This window comes from Pleurodeles waltl, chromosome 5, assembly GCF_031143425.1.
Source record: "Pleurodeles waltl isolate 20211129_DDA chromosome 5, aPleWal1.hap1.20221129, whole genome shotgun sequence".
In the NCBI taxonomy this organism is placed as follows: Eukaryota; Metazoa; Chordata; class Amphibia; order Caudata; family Salamandridae; genus Pleurodeles; species Pleurodeles waltl.
The window spans coordinates 905904093-905917799 of record NC_090444.1 but is presented as its reverse complement, the minus strand read 5'-3'; the positions used below and the strand labels follow the sequence as shown (position 1 = coordinate 905917799).

Here is a 13707-nt window from a genome sequence, read left to right as displayed (position 1 = left end):
TGCAGTACAGATTTGAATTCTTTCAGTGCCAGCCCTGATATGCACCATGGGCAAGACACCTTCGTTGCATGGCCAAGTTTCTATCTAGAACGGAAAACAGTGTGAAAAAAGAAGAAGGCCTGGAAAATAACGCCGAGTGTTCACACGTGGTTCAGATTAATTCAGGCATTTTTTCCATCATTTTGTTCTTTATTTAAGTAGATGTCCTAAGTGGGACGGGTAGGTTCAAATTTGGTCTGTGCCACAGGGCTCGAGCTAAACTTCGCGGAAGAGGGCTACGTAGACTGCAACCGGTCTGGTGCTGCTTGTGCTCTCATCAGGAGGGTACCTCCTGTTCCCTTTGGAACAGAAACAGAACTGATTTACAAATAGCTAGTCTCTCACTAGAGTGGCATTGTGGGTTAACAACAATGGCCTGAAATGTTTACCACAGATTTTGCCAGTGACTAAGATTAAATACAAACATTCTTTCCAACACTTAGTTATTTAATGCAGTTGATGTATGTCTAGACATCGGTCTCTTACTCACTGTGCCACAGCTATACCTCAGTGACAAGGCCCAAGTAGGCCAATGCTGGTTTAAGGTTGCTAATAATCAGCAGGAGACATGGCAAGGCAGTTGTAGCTGCACAGATCGTGCTGGAGCAGGGCCAGGACTGACACTCCAACTGTAAATCACTGTTCTGCCTTGAGTGCCATGTTGGGAGAAACAATACTCTGGAATGCGGTCCTTAGTGTCCGCAAGTAACTGAGATTAATTCTAGCATTCCTTTCATCACACTGTTGAATGTTGGCTGCATGGCCACATTTGCATCACCACTCATTAATCCTTAGTAGAGAGCCAGATTGGCACAATCGATCAATGATCATCACAGTAAAGTCAAATGTGTGCCACCATCTACTAATCCTCAGTAAATATCCACACTGCCACTATGAATGAGCAATAATTAGTGCATGCTATTTCTAACAACATTCCAAACTTTTGAATGCATGGCAGTTCAGATGTGCCCCACTGCTCCCTAATTCTTAGTGAACGTTCTTATTTGCCCGTTCAACCATTAAGCTTTAATGAATATATACACACCATTACTCCGCAACCTTATCACATGTTCAGATGTTCTGCATCACTCTAAAATCCTTACAGCATGTTCAGGTTTGCATAATGGCTCACTGATCTTATGATTGTTTAGATTGGCTTCAGCAATCAGTGAATCCTCAATACACCATCATTCAGCATTGCACCTTCATTCAGTAATACTCTTTGTAGATTGATATCTGCATCATCAATTTAAGGAGATGACAATGCTTAAAAGATCATCAGGTAAATGAGGCTGCAATATGTCATCTAACAAAGCAACACACTACCAAGTTTAATGCTGGCAACTGCTAGTGATGCGGGAATAAGTAAGTAGCATAGTTTTTTCTCTTTACTGGATCTCCCCTTAATAGGGACATAGAGATTGGGCACATTTTACTTCCTTTACGATTATAACATTAAAGATGATGAGCTATACTGGGAACATTATTATTATTCCAAGATGTCTGCCACACAGGATTAGAAGCTGCTGTGGGCTTTGGAATTGCTACAACAACCAGTGGTGTCTCAATAAGGGCGGCTCTATAGAGTTCTCTGCCTGGTTGTTATGCTTCCTCTGTGGCAACATGGGGCTCTACTCTTGAAAGCACAGTGGGACAAGGGAGGCGGCATCAGCCAACCTGATTTTGCCATGCCTCAATCATTCACCGCATTAGCTGTGCTCCCTTGCATGTCCTTACAGTATACACAAACCAACATGACACACTGCTCCTACTCCTGACGGTTGTTGCATGGGCTGATCTAAAATGCCATTGACATCAGCTACAGTCAATGGATCTAACACAATGCTGCTCTCTTTATGTATAGTATACTGACAGCTAGAACTATCTCAGCCAGACACACAAGACAGGAGGTAAGGTGTTTTCCATTTTAGAAGCAGAAAACCTATTGCTTATCAAGAGAAAAAAGAATATTGCCGAATGTCTTGCAGTCACATTTCTACACACATGCACGTCTTAGAAAACATGAACTAGCCACGCAGGCATATTACCTGATAAGATTGATGTGGTTGTTAAAACCCCTACTAAGACTTCGAGCTGGCATTTGGTCCAACCATAGCACAGGCTGGTCTGGGTCAGATAACCTACGAAAACACACAAAGCTTACTTAGTAAAGGCACAAACTTGCAGAAAAATTATAATTTAAAAAGTAAAGAGAAATAGCACATTTTTGCCAGAAGAAAAATAAGTTTTGAATAAATGAATGTTTAAAATACTTTCAAAAACATAGATATTTTTCTTCAGGAAGGGGATTGGTTTTTCTCATTACAATTATCCTAACATTAAATGACTGTATGTTTGTCTCACACGTGAGTAAAGTGCTGACTCCAGGGTGTTAGTTTTTCACTTAGGTGAGAAGGTACACCTTAACAAATAATTATAATTTCTACACTAGGATTTGCATGTAATTTAGGTTTTGGAGAAGAGCGCGGCGTAAATGGGGCGAAACATGTTGACACGAATATTAAAAGCACGTGTTTAGACTGATATTTGCATCATCAAGGAGATTTCAATGCTTAAAAGATCATCAGGGAAATGATTCTGTGATATGTCATCCAACAAAGCAACATTCTAGCAAGTTTAATGCTGGCAATTGCTAGTAACGCGAGACTAAGTAAACGGAATTGTTTTATTCTCTTTACTGGATGTCCCTTTAACAGTGGCATACAGATTGGGTTTTTTACTGTTATTTGTACACAGCACACACAGTAAAAGACGCTCATTAACATATATTTAGTAAACGTTAGTACACATTGCATGGGGATTGAAGTGGTCTATGCGTGGCATTTGTAGTAAATTATGCATGTAGAAGTCAGAGGATGGTGCGTGACTAATTTAAAGCAAGTATGTTGAGGCAAATATTCGAACGATGTTCGTGAGCTTGAGTAATGCTCACGAGCAGCTGCTCATGGGTAACAGTAGCTGCTGTCATTTTCCCACACATGGGGATGTTTCACTGCAGCTACACACGGGCCAGCTTTCTGTCTGTGAGAATGGCTACGCCGCTGCCACGTGTCCTGCAAGTATTCGTGTTTTAGCAAAGCATGCAATGTTACTGCCCACGATGCAGATAAGAAAGCATCAAGGAAACATGACACTCCACATCATTCTGCTGCAGGCGCCGCCGCCATTTTGCATTACGCTACTAACACATTTAACAGTGAAGTGCAAGAAGGGAGCCAAAGGTGTAAGTGGGAGTGCAGGGTTCAAACTTCCTTTGAACAAACACAATATGAATAGCACAGGCATCCACGGCGCTTGCTTCTCCACCACACAGAACAGATTTAGCTAAGGCAGCAAGCGTTCAAGCCCCCCCAAAACAAACCCAATGCACACAGGAGGTAACACACAAATATCAGTGCGCACAAATACATTAATGCAGTATGGGTGTTGTATACGATGTTCGGACGCGTGTGTGCATGGAAGCCTGTAACTGTCTTGCTCCAGTGCTTTAAATGGGCCGGTACTGTCCGGCACGGAGTACCGGCACTTTTTTATTTTGCGAGGGAGAGTACCTGCACTTTTCAAGAAAAACGTAATACTTTTCATTGGCGAGTACCGGCACTTCTCAAAAACTGCAGGTACTCCGAACCAGAGTACCTGCACTTCTATTTTCCCATTTCAAGCACTGTCAGTTGCTCTGTCTGCATATATGCAGTTATCCCTCTGTTCCCACCTTCCTGACTTAGAAACCTTTTAGATGTGACCAAGAGACAACTCCACAGAAGGAGGTGTGAGGGCAATGTGGAATCTGTGGATAGATAGAGCACCCACCAGAAAGAGCATTAACAAAGGTAAGTAACTTGTTCTTCTGATGGATAATCTCTAACCGCAGATACCTCACCGTAGAATAGATATCAAAACAGAATCTCCCCAAGGTGGAGGGTCAGTGGAGTGAACTCAGACCAAAAGGTCCCTCAGGATGTAATGGGCAAAACATCCTTCCAGACGGACCTGGTTATCAAAGCAGTACTGCTTCGTGAACGTGTGCACAGACACCCATGTCACAGATATCAAGGACAGGCACTCCACCAACCAATGCAGTCTTGATACTCCTGGAACTTGCTCTCAGACATTTCAGAGGCTGCTTCTAGGCCACTGCATAGAAGTTATTTATGTAGAGGACTATTTACCTCAGCAGAGTCCTCTTCTGCACCACCTTCCCTTAATTCACCCTGAAGAACTCCACAAAAAGTTGATCATCCTCTTGTGTTCTTTGGTAAGATCAATAGAAAAGTTTAATGTTCTTTCGGGGTCCAGCCTATGAAGCCTCTCCTCCTCTTTCGAGGGATGAAGAGCATTGTGGATCACTGGCAGGGTGATGGATTCTACAACATAGAGAGGTCTTGCGCTTTATGCAGGAAGGACGCCCCAATTCTCAGCACCACTTTGTCTGGAAAAATGATGGTGTACAGCGGTTGGGACGACAGTGCCTTAAGTTCACTCACATGATGAGCTGAAGTAATTGCAGTCTTTTGTCAGGAGACGCAATGCGTTTCTGTGCATTGGCTCAAACGGCATACACAAGAGAAACATCAAAACTAAGTTAAGGCTCTGTTGTGGCATTATAAACCGCTTGGGAGGAAACGTGTTAGACAAATCTATAACAAACCTCCTCGGAACAGGTGATTTAATCAAGGATGTCTGGACCAACAAAAACAGAAATGCCTAAATGGCAGACAAGTAACATTTAATAGGGTCCACCTCAAGGCCATGCTGGGTTAAAGACAAAAACAAAACTGAATAACATCCAACAGCTGGGCTTGCAAAGGATCGATCTGGCAAAATCCACACCAGCTACAAATTTGTCCCAATGCCTGTCACAATTGGATTTCGTGGAAGGCTGCCTGGTGGCAAGGACGATGTCCACCATTTCAGGTGGCAGATAAAATACAATTAACTGCCAGCTATCCACTCCACGCACAGAGGTGTAGATTGAGCAGGCTTCGGTGAAGGACACTGCCCTGTTGTTGGGTCAGAAGATCCCCTGGGACTGGTAGCCTGATCGGAGGATAGATGTTCATGACCAGAAGTTGCTGGTACCACACTTTATGGGCCCAATTTAGTGCCACTATGATGACTTTGGCTCAGTTATTCCTTGTCTTTTTCAAAACTTGGTGCATGGGAGGCAGAGGCAAGTAGGCATATAGGAGTCCCAGTGTCTTTGTGGAAACTCCAACATGCAAAACATTGGACACTGTGCGTTTGAAGGTGGTGAAAATATCTAGCCAGGATTCTCCCCATTGTTGAAAGATGCCCTGCTAGAGCTCAGGAAGTAGACTCAATTCATGATTCGCCAGAAGCCGCCAGCTGAGCTGGTCTGCTCTGGCATTAAGGAACCCACCAGTGGTTCCTGATCAGGGAAATGTCCTAACACTCCAGAGGCACGGAGCCAACAGGCACAGGACCCCACTCAGTTCTACTTGCTGCAGTACCACATGGGGGTGATGAAGTCCTTGAGAACTTGCACTAACCTCCCCATGATGCATGGCAGAAAGGTCTTCAAGTCAGACAAATGCCCATCATCACCAACAGAATGTTATGGAATTAGGTTTTCACCAAAGACCAGAGTCTTCTGATCTCCACTTCCCCTAGATGAACTCCCCAGCCCAGTGGTGGAGCATCCGTCACCAAAGAAGCTCGGGGGGGGGGGGGGAAGGAAAGGAAGAGAGGCCTGCCACTGTAAATTGTGAGCTGGTTATTCTGAAACCTGGATAGTATCAGTCAGATTTCCTTGGGGTTGAAGCTGGGCCCACTGAAACTTCAACTTCCAATGAAGAACCTGCATGTGCCTCCTGATGCAGTTGATCAAGGAGATGCAGGAAGCTAGGAAACAGAGAAGTCCCAGATCTACTCTTACCAAGATCCCCCCCCCGCCCCACAGGATGGGCTTGTGCCCTAAAGAAACTAAAGCGGTTTAGAATTGTTGGCACAACGGAGGGGGATTGGGAAAATTGGTGCCCTTGCTGGCCTGCATGATGCCCCAGACCTTTAAAGGGCTGAGGTGACTGCTGCAAGGATAGGAGTGATTGATGTATGTAAGCCAGCTCACCAGAGTAGCTCCTGAATTAACTAAACTGAATGGGGTACTGCTAGGGCGGGAGTCACCAGTCCCAGGGAGCATACTGTAGCTCTTATGTCCTTAAAACTTTCAAGGGCCAAATCAGCTGTTTCCCCAAACAGACATGCGCCATCGAAGGGCACATTCACAAGGGAGGCTTGCCTATCTAAGAAAAGCCTGTGTAACACATGTACATGTGAAAGTGGAGCACAACTCCTTCACCATTCGCCCTCCTAAGCAGTCAGTACTACCTACGTCAGCACAAATCATGTACTTGCCATGTCCTCGCCAACATGAAAACTTTGGGCCAGAGAGGCCCTAAGGTATTCCAGGACCACCAGCAAGATCACATTATCCAGGTCCTAGAGAGCATTGATAGGTCAACCTAGCAAATACACTGCACTGATCGATCTCAGTGCTAAACAGTTTGAAGAGAACATTTGTTTTCCAAACGCCTCAATCCTCTTATACTTATTATCTAGAGGAAAAGAAGCAGGGTTAACTTTATTGTTAAAGCCTGCACAACCAGGCTCTTTGTAGTAGGATGTTTGGTGAAAAAAATCAGGGTCGTGAGGCACTGGTCTGAGACACCTGCCCCCTGCCTATCCACTGGTGTACAGTAACAAGGCTTTAACCAAAAGTCTGTGAGTGTTAGTGAGGGGCCCTGTTGAAGGGGGAGCAAGGGCTCAGACTTTGCAGGGGCAGACTGCAGAATTCCTTTAAGGACACTGGCCTTGGTCACGACAGAGAGCAGCCACAATTCAAGATCTCAGTGGCCGATCATAACCGAACCACAAGGTACCAAAAAAATAATGGAGCCTCTTAAGGTGCACCCACCCTAGTGGAGGCATCAGAGCAGAATCGGGCTGCATAAACAATGGTTGCAGTTTAGTGATTTTGAAGTGCGACATCAGTTGAGATCAGGTTGAAGTCTGTTTGATGTCAGACATCTGCATCAGAATCCGATCCTCTTCTGGTGTCAGAAATTATCTGCTCAGAATTCACTGGGTTGATAGAACATTAACATACACGTCTGGCATATCATTATGTTCCAAATTGAATGAGTTAATTCTGGAAGACTGGCAGTCCCCTAACTTGATAAAACACTAACAAAACAGTGATATAATACACCAAGTAGATTTACTTTGCCACTTTCAAGAGGGTCTATGTTGCAGCTTAGGTGGGAGTCCATGTATCTGGGCTATGCTGGGAAACAAGGGAACTGAGGCCTGATGATGGTTAGCTGCTGTTTTTGTCCAGAGTAGAAGTTGTAAGGTTTACAGAAGACCACAATGAGAATTGAATTTTAGGGGAGGTTGCATAAAGGTATTCTCTAATGGCTTTGACAATTAATGGTTCGATCCTCCCGGTGCAGGCTTAAGGGGTGATGGAGTATGAGACAAACATTTCTGTCTGCCCAGCACAGCTGACAAATTTATCATTATGGAGTCAACACACAAAGTATAATAATAATCTAGGATGTCAGAGATTTTAATGATTACACAGAGGTAGTGGGTCGGATTTTACCTTTGAAGTTACAGTAAATACTACAAGCTCCTAAAGGAAATGCACCTTTTCAATCAGGAAATTATTAAACCAAGAAATTGGGAGATTATTTCTATCAAATGCTATCCCTACATTTTACCGGATAGCAGGTAGCTAGACGACACCTGGAACCCTCTTGACAGTCACTCACAGATCCTTGAACTCTAAGGCCAGAAATCTACTATTACTTGATAATACTATCAAATGAGAAGACACTATGGCTCAATAAGTGGAACAGTTCCCCAACTTTGTGCTGCCTGGGCCCAAATGCCATATATTTAGTACGTTAAGCTAACATGATGGATACATTTGAAATTATATAAAAAGTATCATACCAACAGCCCCTTCAACAGGTAAGGTAATAAATAGGACAGAATGGTGGTAGGATTACTGAAGAGGGAACAGTCTGCTTCCATGAAACTCGCACCACGGCCAGTTAGAGAAAATCAAGAAGACAAACACAGACGAGAATTTTGGGATTACTTAAAAAAGAGCTGTACATGAAGTCCCTCCCTGTGTGAAAACTGTATGTTCTGTTCATATAAATTACTCTAGTGGACAGAAAAAAAGCCAAATACCCTACCAATAAAGGAGAAGGTGCAGAGAACCATCAAAGTCATAAGGAGGGTGACCAACCCAGGAAGAGATGGGCTGCCAGACATATTTTATGCAGCCTAGGGGGGGCACCACTGGCAGACAAACTGTTAGCGATGCTATATAAAGTGACCTGCAATGTGGTACTCCAGGCTTAACCTTCGATTACATTAAAACTCAGGCCATTGAACAGGTTTTAATTCGATGTTGTGTCTATACTTTTTTGCAAACCTTTGTGTATATTGAAGAATATGGCCACAGCCTCCGCATATATAAGAAAGTGTGTTATGTATAATTCTAAATCCAATTTCATCAATTGGTGCCACGGCTACAGGTAAATCAGAGGAAGTATTAAATAAGGAGCCAAAGGGCAATCTTGCTTCAAGACCCTCACGGGCACTAATGCTTGCACACCAGAAAAATAAGTATTCTATTCTCCTTATGTTTGTAGCATGGCAATTAAGTTTTAATATTAAGCACATACTTCAAAAGAAACTTTTGGTGTGAACCCCACTCACCGTTTGCGAATACGAAGATTCACAAAGGGCCCAAATTCTGTAGATATAACAGCAAACATTTTCTAACAAACATATAACTGCAGACATGCAATACTTCAGCCCTTTATGATCTCAGGGCTCGTGTCTTTGGAAATAAACTGATTAAATAGCCCAGAGGGTACATTGGTTACCCATTTCACATTAGTCTTAAGAAGAAATATAACAATACCACCCAGTCAAGATGAAAAGGAATGCAATATATTTTATATTAAATTGTAGATTTCAGCTCATGACCCTAAAGGACCCCTATAAAAACGTTTCTACAGTCGTAGCAGAGGTCTAGTGGCTAGCTGTCTAATTTGTCCATTTTTGACCCATATAGCTCCCACCTGCTGGGCACAATGTCCTCTGAACCTTTAGGAATCAATTGCCAACAACTGTAAACTCTTCTGTGTAGGAGGCTGGTCTGGTTTGCAGTGAGTACCTATGGTATTTACACCTTATACCAGGTCCAGTTATCCCTTATTAGTGAAATGTACGCAGTGTCTAGAAGCCAGGCTCTCTAGAGGTAGCTGTGGACGAGCAACCAAGGCTTATCTAGGAGACATGCAAAGTTACTGCAATACCACTGTAGTCACACAGTACTCACACACATGAAAGAAAACACTCAGTGTTACAAAATTATATACACTAGCAGGCAGAAATAGACATAAAAACAGTTAGAATACAGTGCAATTAGTGAAAATCACAATAGTTAGAAATGGGCCAAAGGGAAGCACTAACCATATACTAAGAAAGTGGAATGCGAAAGTCGGTCTCCCACCTAGGCAAGTGTAGTGTGTAGAGGGGATCTGGGAGTACTAGAAAACCCCAAAGCAAAGTACTAGAACCCGCCCCAGTGACCAGGAAAGCAGGAGTAAATCACAGTAAGTTGCCTAGAACACACACAGAAACTAAAAGAAGGATTATGCAAGAACCAGAAGAGACTGCAAGACACTAACAGTAAATTCCTGGACCAGAGGACCTGTGGAAGAAGGGGACCAAGTCCAAGAAGCACAGAAGAGTCCAGGAAGACCAGGAGCCCCTGCTAACCCAGATGAAGGTGCAAAAGGAGAACCACCGGTGAAGAAAAACAGTCAGTACTCCACCCAAGAAGACGGAGTCGGGTTCCTGGAGGATGCAAGTGATGTCCCATGCCGGATGGAGGATTGCAGTCTGGTTTGTGTCGCTGGATTCCGCCAACAAGCCTTGGCACACGCAAAGCTCGCGTGAGCGGAAAATGGCGCTACCAGGAAGGACAAGGGAGACTCTCCCCAGGAAGAGGAGACAGAGGGGGCTCTCAGCAACTCAGGGAGCCCACAGAAGACCAGGCAGCTTGCACCGGAGTCCCAGAGCACGGGGACAAGGAAGGTGCAAAAGAGGCCCACACAACACGACAAAAGCTCCCAAACCACCGGAGAACAACCCAGGAAGCTGTGCGTCGCTGGATAGACTGGTGGGGACCAGAGCAACAAGATGCACAAAGAACTTAGAGGAAGGATGCCAACAAGCCTTGGCAGCTGCAAAACACACTGTGCAGGAGTACTATCTTGCGTGGGAAAGCAAGCTCTTACCTCCACCAAAGTTGGACGTGAGGATCGTTGGGACCACTTCAGTCCACCACCCGTGATGCAGGATACATGCAGCTCAGCGGGAGAGAGGATCCACGCAGCCAGTCGTCGTTGCAGCTAGTGCCTGCTGAAGCAGGGAAGAGACTCCTTCACCCCCAAGGGAGGCTCCTCCGCTCTTCTGGTGCAGGCTGAAAACGAGCTGTCCTCAGAGGATGCACGACTGGAAACATTTGCAGTTGCTGGGAGGAGCCGGAGATACGATGTTGAAGGCGTCTTGCTTCTTTGTTGCAGCTTGTAGAGATCCTGGAGGGTCCAGATGCAGTTTCTTCAGTGAGAAATCGAAGTGGAGGATGCAGAGGATTCCTGCTGGAGTCTTGCAATCCAAATCTGAGGAACCATCCAAAGGAGAGACCCTAAATAGCCCTGAAAGGGGGATTGGTCACCTAACCAGGTAAGCACGTATCAGGGGAGGGGTGTAATGTCACTGGCCACTCAGAAGCTCCCAGAGTTCCCTGCCACCTTGAATCCAAGATGGCAAAATCCAGGGACCCTCTGGAGGAGCTCTGAGCACCACCCCTGGGGTGGTGATGGACCGGGGAGTGGTCACTCCCCTTTCCTTTGTCCAGTTTCCTGCCAGAGCAGGGACTGGGGATCCCTGAACCGGTGTAGACTGGTTTATGCAAAGAGGGCAACAAATGTGCTCTTCAAAGCATTTCTAGTGGCCTGGGGATGCTACCCCTCCCAAGCCTGTAACACCTATTTCCAAAGGGAGAGGGTGTAACACCCCTCTCCCAAAGGTAATCCTTTGTTCTGCCTTCCTGGGCTCTTGCTTTTCAAGCAACAGGAGGGCAGAAATCTGTCTGTGAGGTGACAGCAGCTAGGGCTGCCTGGAAAACCTCAGAAAGTTGGAATAGCAATACTGGGGGTCGACTAAGGAGCCCCCAGAGTGCATGGAAACATACAACCAATGCTTGCAAAACCCTTGGGGTATGATTCCAACATGTTTGATACCAAACATGCCTATGTTCGGAGTTACCATTATGTAGCTGGACATACGTAGTGACCTATGTCCAGTACATGCTTAAAATGGTGTCCGCGCACTCACCAAGTCCAGGTAAAAGGTCCTGGAGGCCGTGAGGGCACCTCTGCTAGTGCAGGGGTGCCCTCACACACAGGTACTTTGCACCCTGCCCTCAGGACTGGAGGGCCTGCTATAGGGGTATCTTATAGGTGATATGGTGCCGAGTAAATGACAGTGAATGGGTGCTTGCACCTTTTCACGCAGGCTGCAATGGCAGTCCTGCAGAACCCTTTGCATGGGCTCCCTATGAGTGGCAAAATATATGCTGCAGCCCAAAGGAACCCCAATGCCCTTGGTACCTAGGTAGCATATATTACAGACTTATAAAGGGGCACCAGTATGCCAATTTTGTGTGAAATACTGTGTTAACAGTAGCCAACAATCCAATTTAAAGGAGAGAGAGCATATTCACTGGGGTCCTGGTTAGCAGGATCCCAGTGAACATAGTCAAGCACACTGACATCAGATAGAAAATGGGGGTAACCATGCCAAGAAAAGGGGTACTTTCCTACATTATGCTTCTATAATAGAGAGTTTTCATACATGTATGCCTTAATGCTTTTCTTGTCGTACGATTTTCTTCACTTTCTCAACTGCCCTCTGGGACTTATACGACTAAAAACACTCTTGCAAAAGATTTACCAAGTTTAATATTCTTTATTGAAGTACATGTTTATCCTCATACATTGGTCGCTTACTACGACCCTCTGGCATTTGAAGAATCTTTAAGTTTGTACATGTTACATTTTCATGTAAATTGCAAGATTTACCAAGTTGTGACGGCAGCTCTCATAATTACTAGTGGAATTGGAGATTTCTTGCATCAGCCCATAAAAGCATTTGTCTGGCAAGGTCCAGTGGGCAACCCTCACAACCTTCAGTAGTCAAAAGAAGGCAAAACCAACATCCAAAAAGCCCTCACTACCTCTCCAACAGTGACTGTTTTCATCTCATAGTGCCACTATTAGGCACACGGCAGTAATGGTGGCGCGATGAGATTGGGGGAAGCCCTGTAGCATTTCCAACTAGAGGGACTTCAAAGTGATAGCTGAATCATTTGACTCACTGTGGCTTGCTTTCTCTAACAGTTTAATTCTCCCATATTTCTACTGGCAGAGGCCTTCAGCTCATATTGCAAGCCCTGGCTTTTCTACTGCAGTCTGCGGAGTGGTAACAAGAAGTACCAGCTTCAAGGTAAGAAAGATGTACTTTGCCATATTCTGCAGCAGGCTTAGGGCCTGGTAGGTGACAACACTGCCTGCCTCCACATTGTATTCCATTTTAAATATCAATCTCCAACATCACTGTCATGGACAATAGCTGGGCTGTTGCCAGCTATTCTCAACCACATGCCTGGTGGTGCCAAAACTGTGTAGTGACATACTTACCCACAGAATTAACCCCCCCCCCCCAACACCCTCTTGTCTTTCTGTTCTTTGTTGCCCCCATATGCCCCAGACGGGATGTACTCCAGTAGAAAAATCAAGGGTCAGTGGATGTGGAAAGAGATGAGGAGGCTTAGACACTCCCCTCAAATATAGACTGAACTCTGCAGCAAACTTTGACCGTGGTGTGTGCATTGTGGTGGGGGCTCATCCGGCCATCCATGATTACTTTTGCTGTCACCAACTACTTAAAATTCTCGAAGGTTCGCATTCATAGCAGTTCCCCTCCCAGAGGTCTAAAATTAAGGTCCTCGAGGGGAACTCACATTATACTTCATGCTCGAGAGACTACAGGGATTTGACACAGAAACTGTCCTCTGGTACACCCAGCGTTCCATAATTTTTAGGATAATTAACTATGTGGACAGCAAGGCCACTGTCAGAGCAGCTCAACAAAAACAGACTTCAGGCTTGAATCCTCAAGGGTCCTGGTTTTTCCTCACTATACATCCTATGTTCAGCAACAGAGGAAATCCGCCATAGAGGTCAGGTAGAAGATTAAGTGAATCAACTTAAGTATACACTGATACCCGGCTAAGCTAAAAGTGACGCGTAGTTTATCAAAATCACGAAACTGCCTGGGACTGAGCAGAAGAGAAACTTTAAAAATAAGCAGGAGGCCTTGCAGACGCCAAGCCATCAACAAGGTTTCAAAGTTTTGCCTCCCTCCAAAGAGCGAAGAACAAATAGAAGACAATCAATTCTGTGAGGCGAGAAAGACACCAGAGAGAAGAATTCTTTACATTTTAGTTAGTAGTCGGGGTAAAAATACAGGCCA

The 13707-nt window shown here is 44.9% G+C and overlaps 1 protein-coding gene across 3 annotated transcripts in view; it reads right to left on the bottom strand.

Moving 5' to 3' along the window:
* The window catches only part of TTC13 (tetratricopeptide repeat domain 13), an 815569-nt gene that overhangs the window by 385328 nt on the left and 416534 nt on the right, over positions 1-13707 (bottom strand). For all 3 annotated transcript variants that reach the window (XM_069235032.1, XM_069235030.1, XM_069235031.1), the window contains exon 15: positions 2088-2180. In XM_069235032.1, coding sequence (XP_069091133.1) covers positions 2088-2180 — 93 coding nt within the window. The remainder of the gene's footprint in view (positions 1-2087; positions 2181-13707) is intronic.